Here is a 23,730-nt window from a genome sequence, read left to right on the forward strand (position 1 = left end):
ATCAGGCATCTTATCCCATATTGGATAGGGGATAAGATGTCTAAGCGCCAGAGTACCCCTTTAAAACCACTTGCCCAATAATGCCTACTTACTGGAGGACTTTATTTCCCAAGACAACTAAAAAGGTATCTTGTGGTATCGGGCACCAACCTGTTAAGCTTCACTAGATCTCAATGCTGCTAAGTCAACCCCTTTACAGAGAATCTGACACCCTGTTCACTCGCAGTAAACCCAAATATACTATTAATTAGAGGGGTGGCCAGACAGGGAATATGGAGGAGGCAGGGGAGCAAGGTGACCTGTCTCCATTGTGCAGAGCTGTGCAATACAACTGAAGGATTATAGTGCCATAACTCTGCAAATACTAAACTGATTCAAGTAAGTGACCCCTCTTTGTAAAGCTGTTCACCTGCACTATGGGAATGATTTATTAAAACCTGTCCAGAGGAAAAGTTACCCAGTTGCCCATAGCAACTAATCAGCTCGCTTCTCTCATTTTTAACAAGGCCTCTGCAAAATGAAAGAATCGATCTGATTGGTTGTTATGAGCAACTGGGCAATTATTCCTTTTCACAGGTTTTGAAAAATCTCCCCCTATAACCCAGCATATTGGGTTTAATGTGGGTAAACAGGGTGTCAAATTCTCTATAATGTCAATGGAGACATTTACACACTTGCTTAAAATGTACAAAAGTTGCACACGTTCTTTGATAAATTTTGCACAAATATAGAAACGCCCCCCTCACTCTACCGTGCCCTCTTTCTCTACCTCACACTTCAGAGCTGAACTTCACAGAGCTGTGGCATTTTCCTGCAGTACACTGCTCACATAGCTAGAAGTGCTGGAGCAGCAGTGTGTGCCGAACAAAAATCTGCACAATAGTAAAATCATAAATCTTTATAAAGTACACAGAATGTCTAGGTTTAAAAAATTGTGTAATTTTGCTAAATAATCTGTCCCCTTACCTCTATACCAGTTTTTACCAACGAGAATGCCTCCTAGTGTTGCAAAACTTAGCATGCTTGGAGTTGCAGTTTTGCAACAGTTGGAGGCACCCTGGTTGGTAAACAGTGTGTACATGTAGCTGAGTGTGCAGCATGTGTATGGAGCAGAGCTGTATCAGTGATTATGTATATGCATGTCTATCTTTGCCATATCTTATATCTTTGCCATAAAATATAGATATTTTAGTACGGTGAGAACATGGACAGTTCTGGAAGACCATGGAAGATCATGACCCTAGTAATTGATACACTTTCTCCACTGCAACTAAGGCCATAGTGGGAAAGTGTCAAAGTGTTGCTATGGTAATACTGTACATTATATGCTTGAGTGGAATACAGTGTAAAAAAAACCACAAAAAAAACACACAAAAAACAAACAAAACCTAGCACTAGATGATAACAAGGTTACCCACACTAACCTGTATATACAGGTAGACAGAAAAAGGGTCCCCCGCACTAACGCTTACCAGGTAAAAATCGGTGCAACCATTTCAGAGATTCCCTTTTGTTCCTAATATGGTAAATTTCTTTCTGCTGCTGTATGTGCAATGCTTTCTCCCTCCCTCTCCGGCAATAATCCCTCTTCCTCAGCAAGTCTGTGAAGGAGGTGGAGTAATTGGCAAAAGAGGACAGGGTTATCGCCAGAGCAGGCATCAGAGAGCATTGCACATGCAGCAGCCCCTTCCTCTATTGCAGATAAGAAGAAATAACCACATTAGCAACAAGATGAATATGTTATAAATGGCTGCACCAATTTTCACCAGGTAAGAAGCGTTAGAAGCAGGGTCACACATACTATTCACCTAAACATACAGGTTAATGCGGTAGATCCTGTTGTCAGTTTAATATCTTGGGGAATGTTTGAGGTAAAGCTTCTGATTCCATTAGATTATCTGTGGAAAGTACACTGCTCAAAAAAATAAAGGGAACACTTAAACAACACAATGTAACTCCAAGTCAATCACACTTCTGTGATATCACACTGTCCACTCAGGAAGCAACACTGATTGACAATCAATTTCACATGCTATTTTGCAAATGGAACAGACAACCGGTGGAAATTTTAGGCAATTAGCAAGACACCCCAAATAAAGGTGTGGTTCTGCAGGTGGTGACCACAGACTACTTATCATTTCCTATGCTTCCTGGCTGATGTTTTGGTCACATTTGAATGCTGGCAGTGCTTTCACTCTAATGGTAGCATGAGACTGAGTCTACAACCCACACAAGTGGTTCAGGTAGTGCAGATCATCCAGGATGGCACATCAATGCGAGCTGTGGCAAAAAAGGTTTGCAGTGTCTGTCAGCATAGTGTCCAGAGCATGGAAGCGCTACCAGGAGTCAGGCCAGTACATCAGGAGACGTGGAGGAGGCCGTAAGAGGGCAACAACCCAGCAGCAGGACCGCTACCTCTCCCTTTGTGCAAGGAGGAGGACTGCCAGTGCCCTGCAAAATGACCTCCAGCAGGCCAAAAATGTGCATGTGTCCACTCAAACGGTCAGAAACAGACTACATGAGGGTGGTATGAGGGCCAGACGTCCACAGGTGGGGGTTGTGCTTACAGCCCATCACCGGGCAGGACGTTTGGCATTTGCCAGAGAACATCAAGATTGGCAAATTTGCCACTGGCGCCCTGTGCTCTTCACAGATGAAATCAGGTTCCCACTGAGCACATGTTACAGAGTCTGGAGACGCCGTGGAGAAGTTTCTGCTGCCTGCAACATCCTCCAGCATTACTGGTTTGGCGGTGGGTCAGTAATGGTGTGGCTGTGGGGGGGGGGCGCACAGTCCTGTACAAATCAAGTCCAGCATATCTAGGCCAAAGCCTAAAAGTCTGCAGCCACATCAAATCTGTGAGTACAAGTCAAGTTACTACTGTCCCTACCAAAGTCATAACAGTAGTATAGTGGCCTGCATAATCATTATTGCAACTACAAGTCCAAGCAAGCCTTAGAGGTTCCCTGTGTCTCAGTCACCTCTGTGGAAGTTGGCTATTTGTAAAGACTGTTATACTGCCTTCTTCAGTAAAGTTCCAGTTGCATCAAAACCCCGCTTTGGACTCATTTACTATATGCCATTTTAGGTTGGTTGTCGGCGGTGCCCTACACAATACAACCACATGCTGGCATCACGAACACTAGGGGGTTCACAACAACTTGCCCCAGGGGTTAATACCATCTGGCCCCGCTACCTACGCCACTACACCCCGTGGTCCTGCCATAACACCGGTGGCTCACCACAACTCCATATCCAGACCTCCATGGGTTGATAAATTGGATTTCCATTGATAATTTTTGCGTGATTTTGTTTTCAGCACATTCAACTATGTAAAGACAAAAGTAATTCATACGATTAGTTCATTCATTCAGATCTAATATGTGTTATCTTAGTGTTCCCTTTATTTTTTTGAGCAGTGTATTTATACTAAAAGCGGCTATCCTAAGATCAAAAGTTATTCCCTATCCACAGAATAGGGGGAATAGTAGCTGATCTGTGGGGTTTCTACCACTGGGACCAATCGATCTAGAGAATAAAGCTATAACATGCATTTATGTTGCGCACAGAGAAGGCAGCATAAACCATGTTAAATACTCCCTTTAACTAATAAAAAATTGTTACATTGCCCTTTTCCAATGTATCCTTAAAAACATGTCTGTCTTTGATTCTCGGATAAGTTGTCCAGAGCAAATAAAATATTGGGAAGGCAACTCTGGTACAGACATAGGCACAATATTTACTCTGTGGTTTTGATGGTCCCACACAGTCCCTTAGAACTCCTCTGTGGTTCACCCATCATTTACCCAATCCTGGGCTTAAATTAATTCACCTATTCTCAAATAAGTGAATTGCTCTTAATTGCTAAATTTCTCTATCCTGCCCTGTGAGGCCAGTTTGGAGCCTAGAATTAGACCGCCAGTTATTATACACTTGAGATTGTTCCTGGATCTCTTGACCTGTCTAAGCTACTAATTCTATATACTTTTATGAACAATGGAGGTTCACACTACAGAATGTCTGTTCGGAAAAACGGAAGAAGATATCCCTGGTTTAACTGCCCATAATTGAAAAGAAGTAGACTTGTTGTCTTAATTATTAAGTATATTGCTCTGTATAAGAGGAAGCTATAATACTTAGCACAGCTGCTGTATGTGACAGTATGAACACAATGAACCGTAAGTAAACAATGAAAAGGCCAAAGTGCAGCTGCTTCGTCATACAGCTGAATAGCAGGGCTGCTCGGAGTCAGACTTCTACTGCTCTTATAATCCCATTTAAAGGATTTAAATGCATTTCAAATTAAAATAATTGATTCATTGTATTACATGGCTGAAGTGCCCCTGACTCCATGTATCACATTGCTTCTAAAAGGCTATGAGGGAATAACTCAAACTTTAACAGATATAGTATATATTAAAGAAAACACACATACACACTATATATATATATATATTTTATACACACACACATTTATTTGTATTTCTTTATTTTATGGTTGTATACCTATACATATATATATATATATATATATATATATATATATATATATATATTATATATATATATATATATATATATATATGTATATTTATTATACACACATTTATTTGTATTCCTTTATTTTATGGTTGTATACCACCCCCTAGTGGCATAAGTTTTCATCTCCCTTTAGCCAGTATCATTTCCACAAAAATCAGTTCCATAAATGACAAGTTGAGGGTTAGTCAGCATAGCAGAAATGTAATACTAACACCTACTTTGCTTCTCTCCTTTTCTTTTTTGGCTGCGATAAACATTTAAAAAACACATTTATTTTCCAGCTTCTAATAGAGTGTGCTGTTTTATGAGTGAGGTGCATTTATTTTAGCTCCTCTACAGTAAGGTTTTAACATTCATGGGGGCATTTTGTTTTCCGTGTGTGTTTTTTTAAATTACATCACTGGGTATCTAAGCATAGAAAAGTTATTTAAAAAAAAGGCAAGGCAAAAAATTGTAGAGGGAAACCAGGTACAATTAGTAATAATCAATATTGTGTAGCTTCAAGGGAGATAAATATAAATAAATATAAAAGGATAGATAGAAAGATATTTTTTTCTATTAGTCACAACAGAAAATGTAAAAGTTGTGCTTTAAAATCACTTAAGATCGAATGCTCCTTTAACTATCACAGCATGGATTAAGTCTAAAGAAAAGGGCAGCTATTGCTTTATTTTAGTTAAATGTCACGAGAAGGCACCTGGTTTCTGCAGTGATAAAAAATTGACATCCTGCTGCAGCATTTAGCAGTCATTATAATGAAAAATAATGTGCTGAAAATTGCAAACAAAATCAAAGCCTCTTATGCCTCTACTAAGGCTGCAATTGGAATATGGTACTATACTAGAAAATGCCTACAACTACAGCAGTTGAATATAGATTTCTACCACTCTGTGCAATTCTGGAAGTTATAGAGCAGTAAATGCCCTTTTAGGCCACTTCAAGATCTATTTTACAGTCTGCCCCCAACACATCTCAGGCGGGGAGGAAATACAAGACTTAGACGTTTGCAAAAACATAATGGCCCATATTTATCAAACTGTGTGAGAAAAAAATAGAATGATTTTCCACAGCAACCAATCACAGCTCAGCTAATGAGCTCTGGTAAAGTGAAAGCTGACCTGTGATTGGATGTTGTGAAAAAAATCACTCCACTTTTTCTCTCACACGGTTTGATAAATCTGGGCTGATAAGTTTGTGCTATTGTTTTAGTTTGCATGTTAACATCCTTGTAGATGGCCATGAAAAGAATAGAGAAGGACCATATAAATAAAATCACTGTGCAACAAGAAATGATGCTCAAGTGATGTGGCAATCCCAATTCTCAAATCTATTCACAACTACCGTATATACTCGAGTATAAGCCGACCCCAATATAAGCCGAGGCCCCTAATTTCACCCCAAAAACCCAGGAAAGTTATTGACTCGACTATAAGCCTAGGGTGGGAAATACATCATCCCCCCCCATGTCATCATCCAGACCCCCGTCATTAACACCCCCATCATCATCACCCTGTCATCATCCCCCCCTTCATCATCCCCCATGTCATCCCACACCCCCCTTCATCATCACCGCCTGTCATCATTCCACACCCCCCCTTCATCATCATCATCTGTCATCATCCCACACCCCCCCTTCATCATCATCATCTGTCATCATCCCCCACCCCCCTTCATCATCACCGCCTGTCAATGTCTGAACAGTGGTCTTCAACCTGCGGACCTCCATATGTTTCAAAACTTCAACTCCCAGCATGCCCGGACAGCCATCAGCTGTCTGAGCATGCTGGGAGTTGTAGTTTTGAAACATCTGGAGGTCCGCAGGTTGAAGACCACTGAGGGCGGAGAGTTCACTTGGGTATAAGCAGAGGGGGGAGTTTTCAGCACGAAAAATTGTGCTGAAAAACTCAGCTTATACTCGAGTATATACGGTAATTCTGGCATCATATTGTGTGGAGATTAATCAAAACCTGTCTAAAAGGAAGAGTTGACCAGTTGCCCATAGCAACCAATCAGATCACTTTTTTCATTTTTGAAAAGGCCTATGAAAAATGAAAGAAGCTGATTGGTTGCTATGGGTAACTCAGCAACTTTTCCACTGGCCATGTTTTGATAAATCTCCCCCAATGTGAAAACTATAATAACAGTATGTGCAAACTATTGTTCTATTCTCCCAATAACAGAACCCACTAAAAATTCAGTTGCAATCATCTTACATAAGCAAATGAGTTACTGAAAGAACTGGATACTGTATAAGGAAAGTAGTGAAAAAATATGAAAATGAAAATTCTTGCTAAATGAATTTTTGCCTGTCTACTTGGAAGTTAAACAGATTTGTAAATGACTTCTATTGAAAACATCTTTACTCCTGCTCTGGACAGTTCCTAAAATGGACAGAGGTGTCATTAGAAAACACTTTAGTCAGACAGAAAGGAAATTCAAGAAGAAAAGAACTTCCTGTGGAGCATAAAGCAGCTGATAAGTATCAGAAGGGTAAAGATTTTTAAATAGTAGTTTAAATCTGTTTAACTTTCTGGCATCAGTTGATAAAAAAAAAAAAAAAAAGTTTTCCAGCATAGTGACCCGATGACCTGGAATTATAAGTACTATACACCGCCAATCACCTCCGGTGGCTAGGGGGAGGTGGCGATCCAGTTACCCATCCCCCCCAGGATCGCGGCTATTGATCGTCCGACTAATAGCAGCCGGCAGAGGAGGGGGTTAATGTTCCCTTCTCTCAGCTCTGCTCACCCACCACGTTCAGTCAGCGGGCAGAGCTGAGAGAGAGAGCCAGGGATAATGGGATAAGATGTGTAAGCACCGGAGTACCCCTTTAAAGAGCATCTTGGCCAGTAAGCGTGGCTAGCTTCAACGTGCACTTTCACAACAAAATTAAATGGTTTCCTACAATTCTTTGCACATTGCAAGATTATTATGCCTTAAGGATAGAGTCAAAGTTACCTTGGATACACTATATAAAGATTGACAACCAGATGTGATGTCGCCATGCAAAGTTACCAAGTGGTCACTTTGAAGCATGTGACAACACAACTGTACAGTATAAGAAAAATACCATGGATAAAGTCTTGTATCAAGCCATTATCCTTTAGGCTATGTTAACACACTATAAAATCAAAACAAAAATATGGCCATAAAAGTATAAAAAGCTATCTTTTTGGTCTAATCAAAGTGTTACCTTGAAGTATACGGAAAAGTGGTCAGTGCAAATATTGGAATTTTTTTTATTTTTTTTATTTTTTTTTTTAAACAATTTGTACACTGATGGCTGCTTTTCCATATATTCTAATATGAAATTATTAGACAAATAAGGCCTTTTTTTTGGTCTGTACTGACTGAAATTACACAAAAGAAAGTTTAACATGTCAAGCACACTAAAGTGATGGAACTTCACACATGTACATGATCTTGTGAGTGAGGGGCTGTAGATATAAAAAAAAATTAAAAAAAGTAGGAACGCATATTAGGCTGTTGAACACAATTTTAAATAACATTTGAAAAAAAGCACATTTATGTACCTGGATTTAAAAAGGAAGCACTACATTTGCTCTACAGCTAGATGCACAGAGACCTGCAGAGTTGCCTACCTGGAGGGGGGAGATCAAGCTTTGCTCGCCTTAGCTCGGTCATTGAGAGTTGAAGTTGATCAATCACATAGTCATCCTCATAACCAAAATTCTTAGCAAGGCTCTCCTGCAGGAACTCTATTAGATCTTCCATAGTCAGCTTCATTAAGTATTCTAAAGAAAAACACAATGAGGTTACTCTGTTTACTCTTAATAACTAAACAAGCAGGTAAAGAGAGGAGAAAATTACTTCATCACATAACAAGCTCCAATAGCTATAAAAGCATCATTATGGCTTTTGGGTTATTAGCATTTACTTATTTATGAATAATTAAACTGGGAATAACAATACTGTGAAAAACGCTATGCTAAATTATAAAACTTCATTAAAAAAGTATGGCTTTATAGAGAGCATATTAATGATGGCTGGCACATCCCAGCTAGTACAGAATGCATTGTAAATGTATCCAAGTGATGCTTGCGAGGCCATTCAACAAAAAGCACAGCGGACCGAAAATGAAAGTCATAATAAACACAGACAGGGAACACATTATAAAACATTAATATGGCAAACAAAGAAGATATTGTCTAGGGGAAATCCATTTTAAACCCTTCCCCTTAACCAGGGTTGTAGCAGCAGCAAGGGTGTACACCGTTTTTATTTACCTTTAACATTTATACAGAATCCTTTGTCCCATTGACACACATTATAAAAAAATAAAATAAAATACATACACACAGAGATTGAATGGGTTATAAGAAGGATGTGAACGATATTTGAACATAAGCAGTTGCACTGTCTCTACTGCTGTGGACTCTGTAAGAGGACATGCTTAGTCATGGTGCAGCAAAGCTGTTCTGGACAGAATTTAAGGGTTAAGTTAATTTTGCAGAAATCTGCACTGTTCACCCATCCACTTGGAAATTCTCCAGAATAGGCCCTTTCGTGTCTCCAAAGAAGGTTGCCCCCCTTACTAGAGGGTTGAGTTCTGAATTTTTTCTTTGCTTAAAAGGGGTTATCCAGAAGTAGAAAAAAAAGAGCTAATTTCTTTAAAAAACTACTGTCTGTCTCCAGGTTGGGTATGCTAGAACAACTTGGCTCCATTCCTTCAATGGAACTGAGCTGCAGAATCACACCCAACCTGGAGACAGGGAGCTGTTTTTGAAAGAAATTCGCTCAGATTTTCTATTCCTGGATAACCCCTTTAAGATGATTGGTGTCTTAATTTCATGCTTTGTCTTTTGCTCGGATCTTCTTTATACCATCCAAGGAACTGGGCAGCAACCTCTAAGGTAAGTTGTACATCTGCCGGTAAATTTCCACAGGTTTCACTCCCTCTGCGTAAGGAGAGCATGCTGCAACATGTTCTTCAATAATACAATTCCACAACAGAGAGTCAAACAGACCATGTATGTAAGTTGCACTATTACTGCCTTTAGATTTTGAGAAAAAAAATCTATACATCTCTCCCTCCCTCTATATTATATATATATATATATATATATATATATATATATATATATATATATCTTTAGGCCGGAAGAAGCGCACATGGCGTGAAATTGCCGGTAATAGCCTCACCTGTGAGCGCCATGCATCGTATGCTGCCCAGGTCTGCCGGCGTCTCTGAATAGGAGCTTCGAGTCATAATGTGTGGTGAGTGCGGAAAGTTTTTTGTATTCTGTTGTTACACATATATATATATATATACACAAACATCATATGCATGGAGTGCAATCAAAGTCTTTACCCTTTTTTACATTTTGGTATGTTGCGGCCTTGTGCTTAAATAAAAATAAGGAAAAAAAGAAATAAATCTGCTACTCTTGCAATGGGCAGTGTTCCGTATTGCAGCTCAGCTGCGTTTCCTTAAAAAAAATTGTATTCTTCAAGTAATCAACGGGAACACAGAACTCTGCATGCACGAACCAAGGAGTGATGCGTTTCGGCAGGCGTGACCGCCTTAGTCCTCACACCTCCGTGCACCCCTGACCTGGTGGTGAGCTGGACATCACTTCTTGTATTTCTTCACTAACATAAAAAACTACTTCTGCTTAAAAAGCTGGAATCGCATACATCCCTTGATGGATGAATATACCAGATAAGAAGAATATCCTCTTCCTTACTCCGTGCCCAGTGCAGTTTCTGTTTTATTGATCAAATAAAGGGAAAAGATCTATTAAATATTGTATCGAATAGAAAGCCCAAAGTTGCTATTTTCTCACTCCTGGTCTGAGTAAAGGTATAAAATACTGGCATAGAAGTTAAAGCATATAATAAAATGAGAATAAAAAGCCTGCATATTTCATCAAACACAAGAGCGTCTTTGAGATAATTATGGGTAATTTAGTGTGAGCTCTTTTAACCATTTATAAAGACTCTAAATTATGCACGTGCTTTTTAGCCACAATTTATTCCATGGAGAACAAACTGAACTGTTCAAAGTGAATGGAAAGTTCTATTTTAAGAATAGAGGAAAATAAAGTTTAAATCTGCTTACAGACGACCGTATTTTTCGCTGTATAAGACACACTTTTTCGCCGTAAAAGTCGGTGCATCTTATACGGCGAATACACCCCTATCGCGGCGGTCCCTGCGGCCATCAACGGCCGGGACCCGTGGCTAATACAGGACATTACCGATCGCGGCGATCAAAGCTTACCGCCGCGTCTGAAGAGAAAGTGACACTAACCCAGCTGTTCAGTCGGGCTGTTCGGGACCGCCGCGGTGGTCCCGGAAAGCCCGACTGAATAGCTGGGTTAGTGCTTACAGGACACCGGGAGGGACCTTACCTGCCTCCTCTGTGTCTTCTCCGTTCATGGATCCCCTGTATGGCCGTTGGCTGTCCGGGCATGCTGGGAGTTATAGTTTTGCAACATCTGGAGGTCCGCAGGTTGAAGACCACTATTGGGTTCAAAATCTTTAATTTTTTTGATCACAAGGCTTCATAACAGAAAGTGAAGTGCTGGCACTGCTCTCCCTCTATATTTTCCCTTGAGTAGTCTATATGCGCACTCTAGCTAGCAGCGTGTCTTCATGTGGTGGTGCTCATGTACTACGATAGTGATAAGGCGAATGCAAATCCATATAGTTCAGAAGAAAGTACAGGCAACTCACCACGTTGTAGTAACTTCGTGTTTATTGCTGGGACATGCAGGTAAAGCGGCTTCACGCCACACCGGGATGCCGAACACTAGTGCGTTAACCGATGACAGCTGTTTTTTTCCGTACAGGAACTTCAACAGATCGTCCGTCCTGAACGGAAAGAAACAGCTGTCATCGGTTAACGCACTAGTGTTCGGCATCCCGGTGTGGCGTGAAGCCGCTTTACCTGCATGTCCCAGCAATAAACACGAAGTTACTACAACGTGGTGAGTTGCCTGTACTTTCTTCTGAACTATATGGATTTAATTTTTTTGATTTTGCACCTAAAAATAGGGTGCGTCTTATACGCCGGTGCGTCCTATAGGGCGAAAAATACGGTAATCACATTTTGCTGCATTTTAAAGCGTAGTTTCCCCAGTAGAGTAAAAGATATTTCAACTCAATTCCCCCATATGCCTCAGTTATCTGCATTCCTCCCTCCCTAGATGGGATCCATATGATTAACAAAGCAGATCATCATAACAGACCAGAGAAACCCACCATGTGTATCAACTGCAGCCTGTATTCTGTAAGACAGGCATATCACAATTAACCATTGCCAATTATATGATAAATCAATGACAATGCACAGAATACAGAACATGTCAAAACCCCATATTATATTTCTATAATAACCAAACAGAATATTTTGCATAGACATGACTTACTCTGATGAAATCATTATTATATAATCAATCCCTTTGATAAAACAGAAACTGTGCAGCTGTGGATCACATTTTATTGAAGAAAATTGCTCCCGGCATTATACACACATGTACCTGTCATAATCAATGTACTCGCTGTCCCTTAACGCTTTAGCAATGCCCACAAGACATAGCTTTTTACATGGAGATAAAATGGACTGCACCTTCCGGGAGTCATGAATAAACACATCTTAAAGCTTCACTTTTGTGTCATGTAATCTTCCCCTTTACAGCACAGGAAGCACGAAAACCGTATTTCAGTTGTGAGAGCAAAGCACCATTTGTTCTTGACATACATCACACAATTGTCTCTCTCTGACTGTATTATAAATGGTAATTTTAACTTCACAGCGGCTCCAGGATCACACTTGTATAAACTGATTTCCTGAGAGGCTGATAATAGCTGAACTAAAGCTACACACGACTTCCCCTGGAACAATAGCAATGTAAATGCACTTTATAGTACATTGCTAATATTCCTGCACATTTCTAGATTGAGACCTAGATACAAAGATAAGGAGGCAGATCTATCATTGAGTTTACCCATTTTTCTTGTGTATTTTTTTTTGCGCAGTGACTTTCATTGCGTCTTTTTTGATAGAGCAAAAAGCAAGTACTCTATTTTTTTGTGTATTGTGGAATGCATTCTACAGTGGATACTAATTTATCATGTCTTTATTTTTGTTTAGAATGTTTTTTTAAACGCAAAAGTACACCATCAAAAAGGACACGTAGTGGGAGTAGTTGTACTGCAGCACTGAGAGATGGTACTTGCACATCCCCCTCCCCGGCTGCGGGACTATTTTGGGACAGTTAGGACTACCAATCCCATCACGGACAGGCTCTGCCCATGATGGGAGTTCTAGTCCAGGGGCTGAGGGGCAGATCGCACTGGGTCATTCTCCAGAGACCCTCTGGGATCCGCATTTATTAACTGTAAAATCCGGCAGCACATGCGGCTACACTGCCTGCCGGCTCCTGTATACACAGCTCATAATTCATAATCGCTGCCACTGGGAGACAGGAGCTTTGATTGGTAAATAGCTATTCATCAATCAGAGCTCCCGTCTCCCGGGTGGGGATTATGAAATGTGACAGCTGTATACAGGAGTCGGCGGGCAGCGCAGTGTAGCCGCATGTGCTGCCGGATTTTACAGTTAATAAAGGCGGAGAATGACCTCCTGCGATCTGTCCCTCAGCCCCTGGACTATAACCCCCATCATGGGCAGAGTCTGTCCCATGATGGGAGTAGTGGTAGTACCGCAGCGCTGAGGGATGGCACATGCACATCCCCCGACTGCGGGACTTTTAGGACTACTACTCCCATTATGGACAGACTCCTTCCATGATGGGGAGTTATAGTCCAGGGGCTGAGGTGTAGATCGCAGCGGGTCTCAGCAGAATGACCTGCTGCAATCTGCACCTCAGCCCCTAGAGTATAACTCCCATCATGGATGGAGTCTGTCCATGATGGGAGTAGTAGTCCTAAAAGTCCCGCAGGCGGAGATGTGCATGTGCCATCAAAGGAGTGCACAACTTTAGTAAATCTTGAGCAAGAGTGTAAATTAGACAAGCAGTGTAAAGGGGTAGATCTGTGTCTACAATAGACACCTAATTATAAATGTCCCCCAAGATGTATATGCACAGTACAGACACATATAGGAGGTAGTGGAGTGAAGCGGTTCCCAGTTAACAAGGGTGAGGATAATCTTGGCACTTCATATGCAAATGCTCTTTTTTGTTATGTAGTACTGTAGCGGGGTGCTATAATAATAGGTTGAGACTTTCAGGAGTGAGTCCTGATATTACAGGCATACCCACAGAGCACTAACTGCATTATTTGGTCATATTGCATATGGCACTTTTTGGGAATTCTTTTGAGAACTAATATTACATATATAAAAAGTGCTTGGAGTTATAATAGTTCTGAACCGCACACTCCAACTGTATTATATTGGTGAATCCTGTCTGTAAGAGCTTGATGTTATTTTAATATATGCTTAATAAAATTGTATTTTATTCACTTATCTAAGTGTAAGCTCTACATTTCTTTAGTGCATAATGTATAGAGGTAGAGTACTTAGTACTCAGAGTAATGCCAGAAGGACAGAGAATAGAAATATGTGACTAATATATGATAATTGTATATGTCAGAGGGGATCTTTTTGTGTATTTATACATATAGAGGACTATATAAATTACAATTGAGTTATACAGCAACATACCCATCACTTTAATGGACTACTAATGACTACATTCACAAGCTACTTACTGAGCCTATATTTAATTTTTGAGCGATTGAAAAGCACAGTAGGCTACGCTTTTCAATGCTGCAAAAATAAAGTATATGATTGGGAATAGACTGTATGTAATTACTGATAGACTACTTTTGATACGTTAAAGTCAATGAGAACATGGTGTATATCAGTGATTTGAAGCCAGACACATTTTCTGCAGTTACGTGGCGCCACCACAATAAAATAAATATTGAAGGGCTTTCGGTCCCATACGCTATATGATGTGGGGTGCATAACAGCTGACTTTGTGGGGTGTCAGTACGCGATAACGGTCCGTCACCCGAACACCCCCACCACATGCTGACCCGTCTCCCTGCGCTATGACCTGTAAGTAAAGTTTCTAAATAAAGAAGTTAAAGCTGCAAGACTGCATGTTGAGTGCTTTCATCTTTTTCTCTGCATGGGACTACTTCTGCTTATTTAAATGTTATATATAAGTTCAGCACTACATTTAGTATGGTATGTGACTACAGTGTACAGGGTAAATCAAAAGAAAGAAACATGGTTTGTCTAGGGCACCAAAATGGTGGCAATTTTGAATGTAGCCATGTTATATTCAACGTGAGGGTTTTTTTTAAAGGGAAAATTGGTAGGGGTCCAATGTTGGGTCCCTAGCCAATGAGCGTTTTAAAAGTATTGCAATTGTGTTATGTGAATAGGCCACCTTGGCAATACTTAGTAATAAAACACAGTTCCTTTCGTATTGGCTTGCTAACATATCTTTTAAAATGAGATTACGATCCCCATCTTTGCACTGTTCTGTATATCAACATTATATCTGCAATATAAATTATTTGCAGTTTATAAACATTCTAACTTAGTAGTAAGATATGCGCTCTTCCTGCACTGACTTCCATATACGAACAAGTATAAACATGCCTCTCCCCCAAGTAATAGATTTAACATTTTTAATTCTATGTATTTAAATGTCAAGAGTATATAAACACTGTACCTTTAAATGGATCTGCTACATCTATCTATTGAGGAGTTTAATGACTAAATACATCCTGACTTTGGATATTCTGCTCAGTAACAGTTGCCGTAAACTCCTCTACAGGCTGGCAGCATTGGCAGCAAGCAGTTGCAATCTGCTAACTATTGGAATCCTTAAGGGAAAGTGGAGGCACAGAGGGCAAACTAGGAGTATGTGCCAATGAAGCTAAAATGATACTAAATAATAATATTGTTCATGTAAAAAGGAGAGTTCGTTGAATGGTATGTGACAATAAGCTAAAAATTACATTGTTAAAAATGAGGTTATATAGACGAGCGAGTTCTGGATTGAAGTAAACCAAAAGTGTCAATCTGCATTTACTTCTTTTTTAAGAAGAGAAGACAGGGTGTCGTAAAGTGAAAATGGATTACAATTAAAATAACTTACTTTTATGCAGCTTCAAAATTGTGTAGGACATTGCAGTAAGAATTCGGTCACCTTCAAGTATGTAAATGTCCCATATCCTCAGGTTTAGTGTGAAAGGAGTCTAAATAGGAGAAACAAACATCATAAGGTTGTGCCATTCCATTCTCAATTCACACCAAAGCATAGCATTCATGGCAGTACTCTGTCAAACAGAGCAGAAATCCAATGTAAAACTCCAAACTATAAAGTACTGTTCAATTCCCTGCTGAGGTCAGAAAAGGCTAAGAAATTCTTTTTCTGTTGAAGTTACTAAATATGTTCGACATGAGGTGAAATTCTCCCAGTACCCCTATCAATAAGCTAACTAAAAAGGACACAGCTTTCTGGTCCCACATTACCTTGTTTTGCAGGAACAGCCCTTTTAGAAGGAGAGGTGCCTAGTGTTGCAGCTTTGTCCCATTCATGTGAATGAGACTAAGATGCAGAATCAAGGAAAGTCACTCTCCGAAGGGGGAACAAGGGAAAAGTCACTGCAGAGCAGTACCCTTCAGTCAGCGTTTGGCAGGGTTGTCTGTCTTCCACCAATCTGCTATTGCTGACTTCTCCTAATGACAGGCCATTAATACTGTAGTTCTGGAAAATGCACTTAAGCTCCTTTTAGCAGTGGCTGCCAGCATACATGGCCACCAAAAATAAAGAAACTCTGCATGTGGTTTAGATTATAAATATCCTGCCACTTTGCGTCTAAATCTTCCACAGTGACCTATGTGGTAAGCACAGACAGAACAGAATACAGTATGTAGCAGGGGGCAGACAGTCCTTATCAAACCTACTTCCAGAAGCCTAGAAAGACATCGCTACAAGAAATCAGAAGCGCTCCATAGTATATTAAGTAACAAACAGAATTGTTAACTCAAGGTGAGGGATTTGCTTACTCTTGAAAGTTGTGTAGCCCATAGACAACAATGGCAGACCATAAATACAACAGCGGTTCTGCAGCCCTTCCACCAAGCATAAATAGGATGTAATAGGAACATGCTTCAGGAAATGGTGGGTAATCACGCTGATGAACAGACCGGACCAAAGGAAGAAGCCAAGCCAGATTTATTTTTCCCAAGAAGCAACGTGTTTCGCAGCATGGTAGGCTGCTTCATCAAGCATCTGATGCACCATAAAGCAGCCTACCATGCTGCAAAATACGTTGCAGCCTGGGAAAAATAAACATGTGTTGGCTTTTACCTTTGGTCCAGTCTGTTCAGGTTGTGATTACCCACCATTTCCTGAAGCAAGTTCCTATTAGATCCTAGTGAGATATAGGGGACAGAGGAAAAGGAGTACGACTGCTGGATGAGACTACACAGTGTGTGCATGCAGTCTGTAAACATGCAAACCAAACCGGTATAATCTAAATCACTTGAGTTACTTTGAGTCACACTGTATTTTAAGAAAAAGGGAAAGCTCACCTTTTAAACGCTTTTTAAATGTAAAAAAAAAAAAAAAAAAAAAAAAAAAAAAAAAAAAAAAAGTTATGTATGTGGGAGAGGGTTCTGTGCCCTGTGATCCCACTAAATTACTTTAATAAAGATGCCATGGCCCTACATCTTCAGATATGTTCAGATATCTAGTCTGTACATGGAATGGTCACATTCTGAGTAAGTCCAAAGACATGGATTTTTAAGTTACATGGAGGCATACTGCCACATCACCTATGTTCTAGTGTGGAGGTGACAGGGCACAGCGCTTTTCCTTTAAGGCTATTGTTAAAGTTACTTCAAATTTTTAATTTTAGATCCATCGGAATCATGTTCAATTGGCTACAAAACTGACCATTTCCTTCAACCATAAGCCTTTTGATCTATGAGGTTATAACAGTAAGCAAATGATCCCCAGCTACAGTCTGAACAGGACCAGAAGCAAGAGCATTTAGCGGTCTTCTTCTGTATGTTAGGAGGCCAACAAGACTTGAGAAATACTATACCTACAAAGTTCCATTTCCCAGGGAAGCATAAGCATCTACAGTTTTTTTTTGCAATTCACTGAGGATATATTTAGAATTATGCATATGAATAATCTTTTGAAATTGCCATTAATGGAAAGACAAATGTGTACATGGAAAATTGAACCAATTTTTTTCCAAGAAGCTTTGAATAATGTGCTGAGGATTGGAAAGCTATCTTTCAGGTTACATTAATATGATCATATTTGTGTATATACCGCATTTATCGGCGTATAAAACGCACCCCCATTTTAACAGGGAAATTTAAGTAAAAAAAATAAAATGTAAAATAAATGACAATGGACTAAATGCCACATCATCGCCCCCCCAACTTCGTTTTCTTCTGCACCTGTTTGGTCCCGTCCCCTCCAGTGCCACATCATTCCTTCCCTTTTCTCTGTCCCTGTGCCACATTTACCCCTCTCATCGCCACCCCCCATGTCTCATCATTTCCCCCTGTCATAGACCACCACTAGCCATACAGACATTAAGCATTTAGTGCCTCCCCCACCATCATTTCCCCATCTCATCATCCCCCCAGTGTCATCATGTCCCCCATCATTCCCCGCTCATCATCCTCCTACCCCGTCTTGTCATCCCCCCACCCGGTCTCATGTCCCCCATCATTCCTCCTGTCTCATCATCCCCCCAACTGGTCTCATGTCCCTCTTCATTCCCCCTGTCTCATCATCCCCCCACCCTGTCTCATCATGTCCCTCATCATTCCCCCACCCTGTCTCATCATCCCCACCATCATTCCCCCCATCATTCCCCCACCCTGTTTCATCATCCCCACCATCATTCCCCCTCATCATCCCCCCACCATGTCTCATCATGTCCCTCATCATTCCCCCCTCATCATCCCCCACCGTCTCATCATACCCCCCTCATCATTTCCCCCTGTCTCATCCCCCCCATCATCATTTCCCCCTGTCTCATCCCCCCCCATCATCATTTCCCCGTCTCATCATCCCCCCATCATGTTCCTCCTATGGCATCCAGTGGTCTTCAACCTGCGGACATCCAGATGTTGCAAAACTACAACTCCGAGCATGCCCGGACAGCCAACTGCTGTCCGGGTATGCTGGGAGTTGTAATTTTGCAACATCTGGAGGTCCGCAGGTTGAAGACCACTCTTCCCCTTTCCTTACTTGTCTGCGCTTCGGCTGTCTTGCGGGCTGTGGTCAGTGAAGCAGATGAGTTACGTCCTCTCCCGGCTTCTCTGTGTGGCATCACTGATGTCACTTTTTGGCGGCGACTACAGGAAATGAAGTGACGTGAGTGATGCTGCACAGAGAAGCCGGCAGAGGACGTAACTCATCTGCTTCACTGACCCCACAAGACCCCCCCCCCCCCCCGCCTGACCTGATGTGCCGAAGCGCAGACAGGTAAGGAAAATAAACAAAACTATAAAAAGCAGGAAAAGGGGGAATGATGAGGGAGGGGGGAGGTTCTCCCGCACTATACACAGGTACTGGTGGATAGTGCGGGAGACGCTGATTAAAAGGTAGGGCAGATCCGGACAAGGTAGGGCTCATTTTAATCAGAGTCTCCCGCACTATCCACCACACCAGTACCTGTGGATAGTGCAGGAGAAAACAAGTGACAGTGAGGGGAGGAGACGCCGCTGGTCACTGATTTAAAGTGGCCGCGGCCATGCTGCTAATACTTAACAAGCAGACGCTGCTGCGGCTTTAAATCAGTGACCAGAAGACTTATCGGCATATAACACGCAGGCAGACTTTTTGCCTTAAATTTAAGTTTTAAAAGTGCGTGTTATATGACGATAAATACGGTACATCTTATGTAAACATCGCAATACAGAACATTGCACACAAAAAAAGTCCTGATGACTTGGCCCAGTTAAGCATAGAAGTAAAATCACCAGATTAACTGGTATGAAACAAGGAATCCTAAAAGTTAACCATTTGCAGCAAAACCTCTTCAAAAGCCAGAATACCATTCCTAAACCAGAACAGATTTTCCATTCCACATTTATAAGAAAGACAATTTTTGGTGGTCTCAAAGAGGTTCCACTCCACACAAAGCTGTAATGGTTGTTCAATAATTATGTGCCAAAACCTCAAAATGTTACTGGCTTTCAACTAAATAAATATACATTTGAAGTCACACAGACAGACAGACCAATCACTAGATCAAGCCGGGAAAAGCATGTGGATGTGCACCCTAATCCTGTTTTGATACAAATCATTGCAGCAGATTGGTTTCAAAGATTTACAATGGAGCCCCTCTCCTAAAAAATATCAACTGGTGCCAGAAAGTTGAATAGATTTGTAAATTAATTCTATTTAAAATCTTAATCCTTCCAGTACTTATAAGATGCTGTATGTGCCACAGGAAGTTCTTTTCTTTTTGAATTTCCTTCCTGTCTGACCACAGTACTCTCCGCTGACCCCTCTGTCCATGTCAGGAACTGTCTAGAGCAGGAGCAATTCCCCATAGCAAACCTATCCTGCTCTTGCAGTTCCTGACATGAAAGAGCAGAGAGCAACTTCCTCTGGAACATACAGCAGCTTATAAGTACTGGAATGATTAAGATTTTTATATAGAAGTAATTTACAAATCTGTATAGAAAAATATTGCCCGGATCTTCCAAGGTAGTGTGATTGATTAAATAAACAATGGATAACTGGGTCGTACTCCAATAATAATTCAATAATTATTTATTTAAAATATATAGTGCATTACTCCTCACAGGGCCCTTGTGAGAAAAAACACATATAGTGAATGTACAAGATTAAACAATCTTAAAATGTAAAAATATGCAAATATTAAAAAGTGACACTGGCATATGAGATCGCTCTATATGGACAAATTCATATGATGTCTTTAAGGTATTATAAAGATGCAGTATAAATGTCCTTTTGTATGACAATTGTATATCAAATTGGATACTTAGTTACCGGTCCTGGATGGTGTGACTCTGTCAGCTCCCACTGAGGCAATATAGTTGTTCCTGTGCCTAGATATCACAGTCGGCGGTCTTAGATGGTGCTGTGGCTTTAACTCTCAGGGTCCAGGTGTTACGCAGTGATGATCGTCCCAGGCTGGTGGCGCTGGCAGGCGCCGATGGTAGAGTCGCCGGGAGACCGTGCGCTGGCAAGCGCCGATGGTATGCTTGTCAGGAGACCAAGCGCTGGCAGGCACTGATAATATCGATCTCCTCACCGCTGGACTTGGAAGAAGCCGGAGACCACACGCTGGGTAGATGGAACTTGCCTCGTGTGGATGGCGTGTGACGTCAGCTGAGCCGGAGCTGGCCAGGTAAGATCAGGACCGGACACTAGTCTGGATCGACTAATGCGTAGGAGATCCACAATGTGATAAACTTGCTCCGTGAGCAATAGCTAGAGTTCATGAAGAGCATAAATGCCAGTGAGCAAGACTAATGTACAGGACTAGACGCGTTTCAGGGTACTCAAATACGACCCTTTCCTCAGTAGTCATGATGGTTACTAGCAATGTTTGTCTATTTATAGGAGCACGAATCCCATGAATCAACAGTATTCTAAGTGATATCAAAAACATGAAATGGATAATCAAAAGAATTACCTAGAGAGCAAAAATCTATGAATGTGTATGAATACCGTCAAAGACGGAAAATAAGTGTTTTAGATTGCGTATATAGGTGAAGCTGACTGAGCTACTTATGGTATTACAAAACATATAATTAAATATCTTTCACACAGTTGCAGTGAAAAAGTAGACACTATTGATGGAAATAAAAGTAAAAATGAAAAATAAAAAATTAAAATGAAAAATTAAATTAAAATTAAAATAAAGAATTATAAAAATAAAATAAAAATGAAAATAAAAATAATAATGTGATAAAGATTAAATTAGAGATATGTAAAAAATATATATAAAAAATGTAAAAAATATTTAGAATGAAAGATAAAATAAAAATGAAAAAAATAAAAAAAATAAAAATAAAAAATAAAAATAAATATAAAGAAAGTAAATGTGAATAATAATGATAATAAAAATATAAAAATAAAATATAAATATAAATAAATATAAATAATAATAATAATAAAAATAAAATATTCTAGGTTTAAACACACAAGATTATAATTTACACTTCACATCCACAATTAGTAGGGAATCCATTAATTTTTTGGACATTGTTATTAGTGCTGATCGGGATGGTCTCACTTGCAAAACTTACTATAAACCAACGGCTAAAAATAGTTATATAGGGTTTTCGAGTTGCCACCTACCTAGGTGGCTAATGAATGTCCCAAAGGGGCAATATCGAAGGTTAAAAAGAAACTGTACTTCAGATGACCAATTTTTGGTCGAGGCCAGCCTTCTTACAAATCAATTTAAGGAGAAACACTATCCTGATCAGCTCCTGGAACAATCTCTTGAAAATATTAAACTATTAGATAGAACCACCTTTTTTGAAAACGCTAAAGAAAAAAAAGAAGCCGACTTTGGAGGAAAACTAGTAATTCCCTTTAATAATTCATATAAAAAAGTAGAAAAAATAATACGAAAACACTGGCATTTGCTACAACAAGACCGTGAGGTGGGGGCACTCCTACCATCACGTCCCCGATAGTATATACTCGGGCCCCAAATTTGGGCCTTACTGTTGCACCATCTATAAAGGCTCCCCCCAAGGAAACAAAATACCACCTGGTTAAATACAAAGGGATTTGTGAGGTGTGGGACATGTGCCAATTGTATGAAAATCAAGGGTCCTAAAAAAGTTCTAGAGATCTGTTCTAAAACTAACACGTTCAAATGGAAAATAGAAGAGCTAATTACCTGTAATTCAAAAGGTGTGCTATATATATATATATATATATATATATATATATATATATATATATATATAATCGAATGTGGCTGTAAAAAAAACAGTATGTGGGCCGTACCAAAAGGGCCCTTAAGATGAGGATAGCTGAACACCTCAATAACATCAAAAATAAAAACATCCGTTATCAGCTCACTTTTCTACCATCCATAACAGCGATATGTCTTCTCTCTCCTTCACTGGTTTCCAATTAGTCAAACAAGATTGGCGTGGTGGCAGTTATCTGCTCAAAATGCCCAAGGCTGAAAGTAAGAAGATCTTTGAATTTGCAACTTTAGGACCAGGGGGACTCAACTCCAGTTTTGAATTATTTGGATTTCTGTAGGGGATGTACTTGGCCCATGGGATCACCCCTGTAGTGATTTAGGGGGGTGCCCCATGGACTGACTCCATCCTCTACATTGACATCCTATTTATACATCTTTATATTTATTTTATTTTATATTTATTTATATTCATTTTTATTTTTATTTTTTATTTTATTTATTTTTTATTTTATTTTATTTTTATTATTATTATTTATATTTATATTTATTTTAATTTTTATATATTTATTATCATTATTATTCACATTTACTTTCTTTATATCTATTTTTATTTTTTATTTTTTTATCTTTTTCATTTTTATTTTATCTTTCATTCTAAAAATTTTTTAAATTTTTTTATATATATTTTTTACATATCTCTAATTTCATCTTTATCACATTTTTATTTTTATTTTATTTTTATAATTCTTTATTTTAATTTTATTTTTATTTTTCATTTTTACTTTTATTTCCAACAATAGTGTCTACTTTTTCACTGCAACTGTGTGAAAGATATTTAATTATATATGTTTTGTAATACCATAAGTAGCTCAGTCAGCTTCACCTATATACGCAATCTAAAACACTTATTTTCCGTCTTTGACGGTATTCACATACACATTCATAGATTTTTGCTCTCTAGGTAATTCTTTTGATTATCCATTTCATGTTTTTGATATCACTTAGAATACTGTTGATTCATGGGATTCGTGCTCCTATAAATAGACAAACAAACATTGCTAGTAACCATCATGACTACTGAGGAAAGGGTCGTATTTGAGAACCCTGAAACGCGTCTAGTCCTGTACATTAGTCTTGCTCACTGGCATTTATGCTCTTCATGAACTCTAGCTATTGCTCACGGAGCAAGTTTATCACATTGTGGATCTCCTACGCATTAGTCGATCCAGACTAGTGTCCGGTCCTGATCTTACCTGGCCAGCTCCGGCTCAGCTG

At 39.7% G+C, this 23,730-nt stretch overlaps 1 protein-coding gene across 4 annotated transcripts in view; it reads right to left on the bottom strand.

Moving 5' to 3' along the window:
- Nucleotides 1–23,730, bottom strand: part of USP6NL (USP6 N-terminal like) — a 177,618-nt gene that overhangs the window by 14,745 nt on the left and 139,143 nt on the right. For all 4 annotated transcript variants that reach the window (XM_056573301.1, XM_056573302.1, XM_056573300.1 and 1 more), the window contains 2 exons: nt 15,651–15,750; nt 8,145–8,297 (listed from right to left, as the gene is read on the bottom strand). In XM_056573301.1, coding sequence (XP_056429276.1) covers nt 8,145–8,297; nt 15,651–15,750 — 253 coding nt within the window. The remainder of the gene's footprint in view (nt 1–8,144; nt 8,298–15,650; nt 15,751–23,730) is intronic.

This window comes from Hyla sarda, chromosome 4 (genome assembly GCF_029499605.1).
Source record: "Hyla sarda isolate aHylSar1 chromosome 4, aHylSar1.hap1, whole genome shotgun sequence".
In the NCBI taxonomy this organism is placed as follows: Eukaryota; Metazoa; Chordata; class Amphibia; order Anura; family Hylidae; genus Hyla; species Hyla sarda.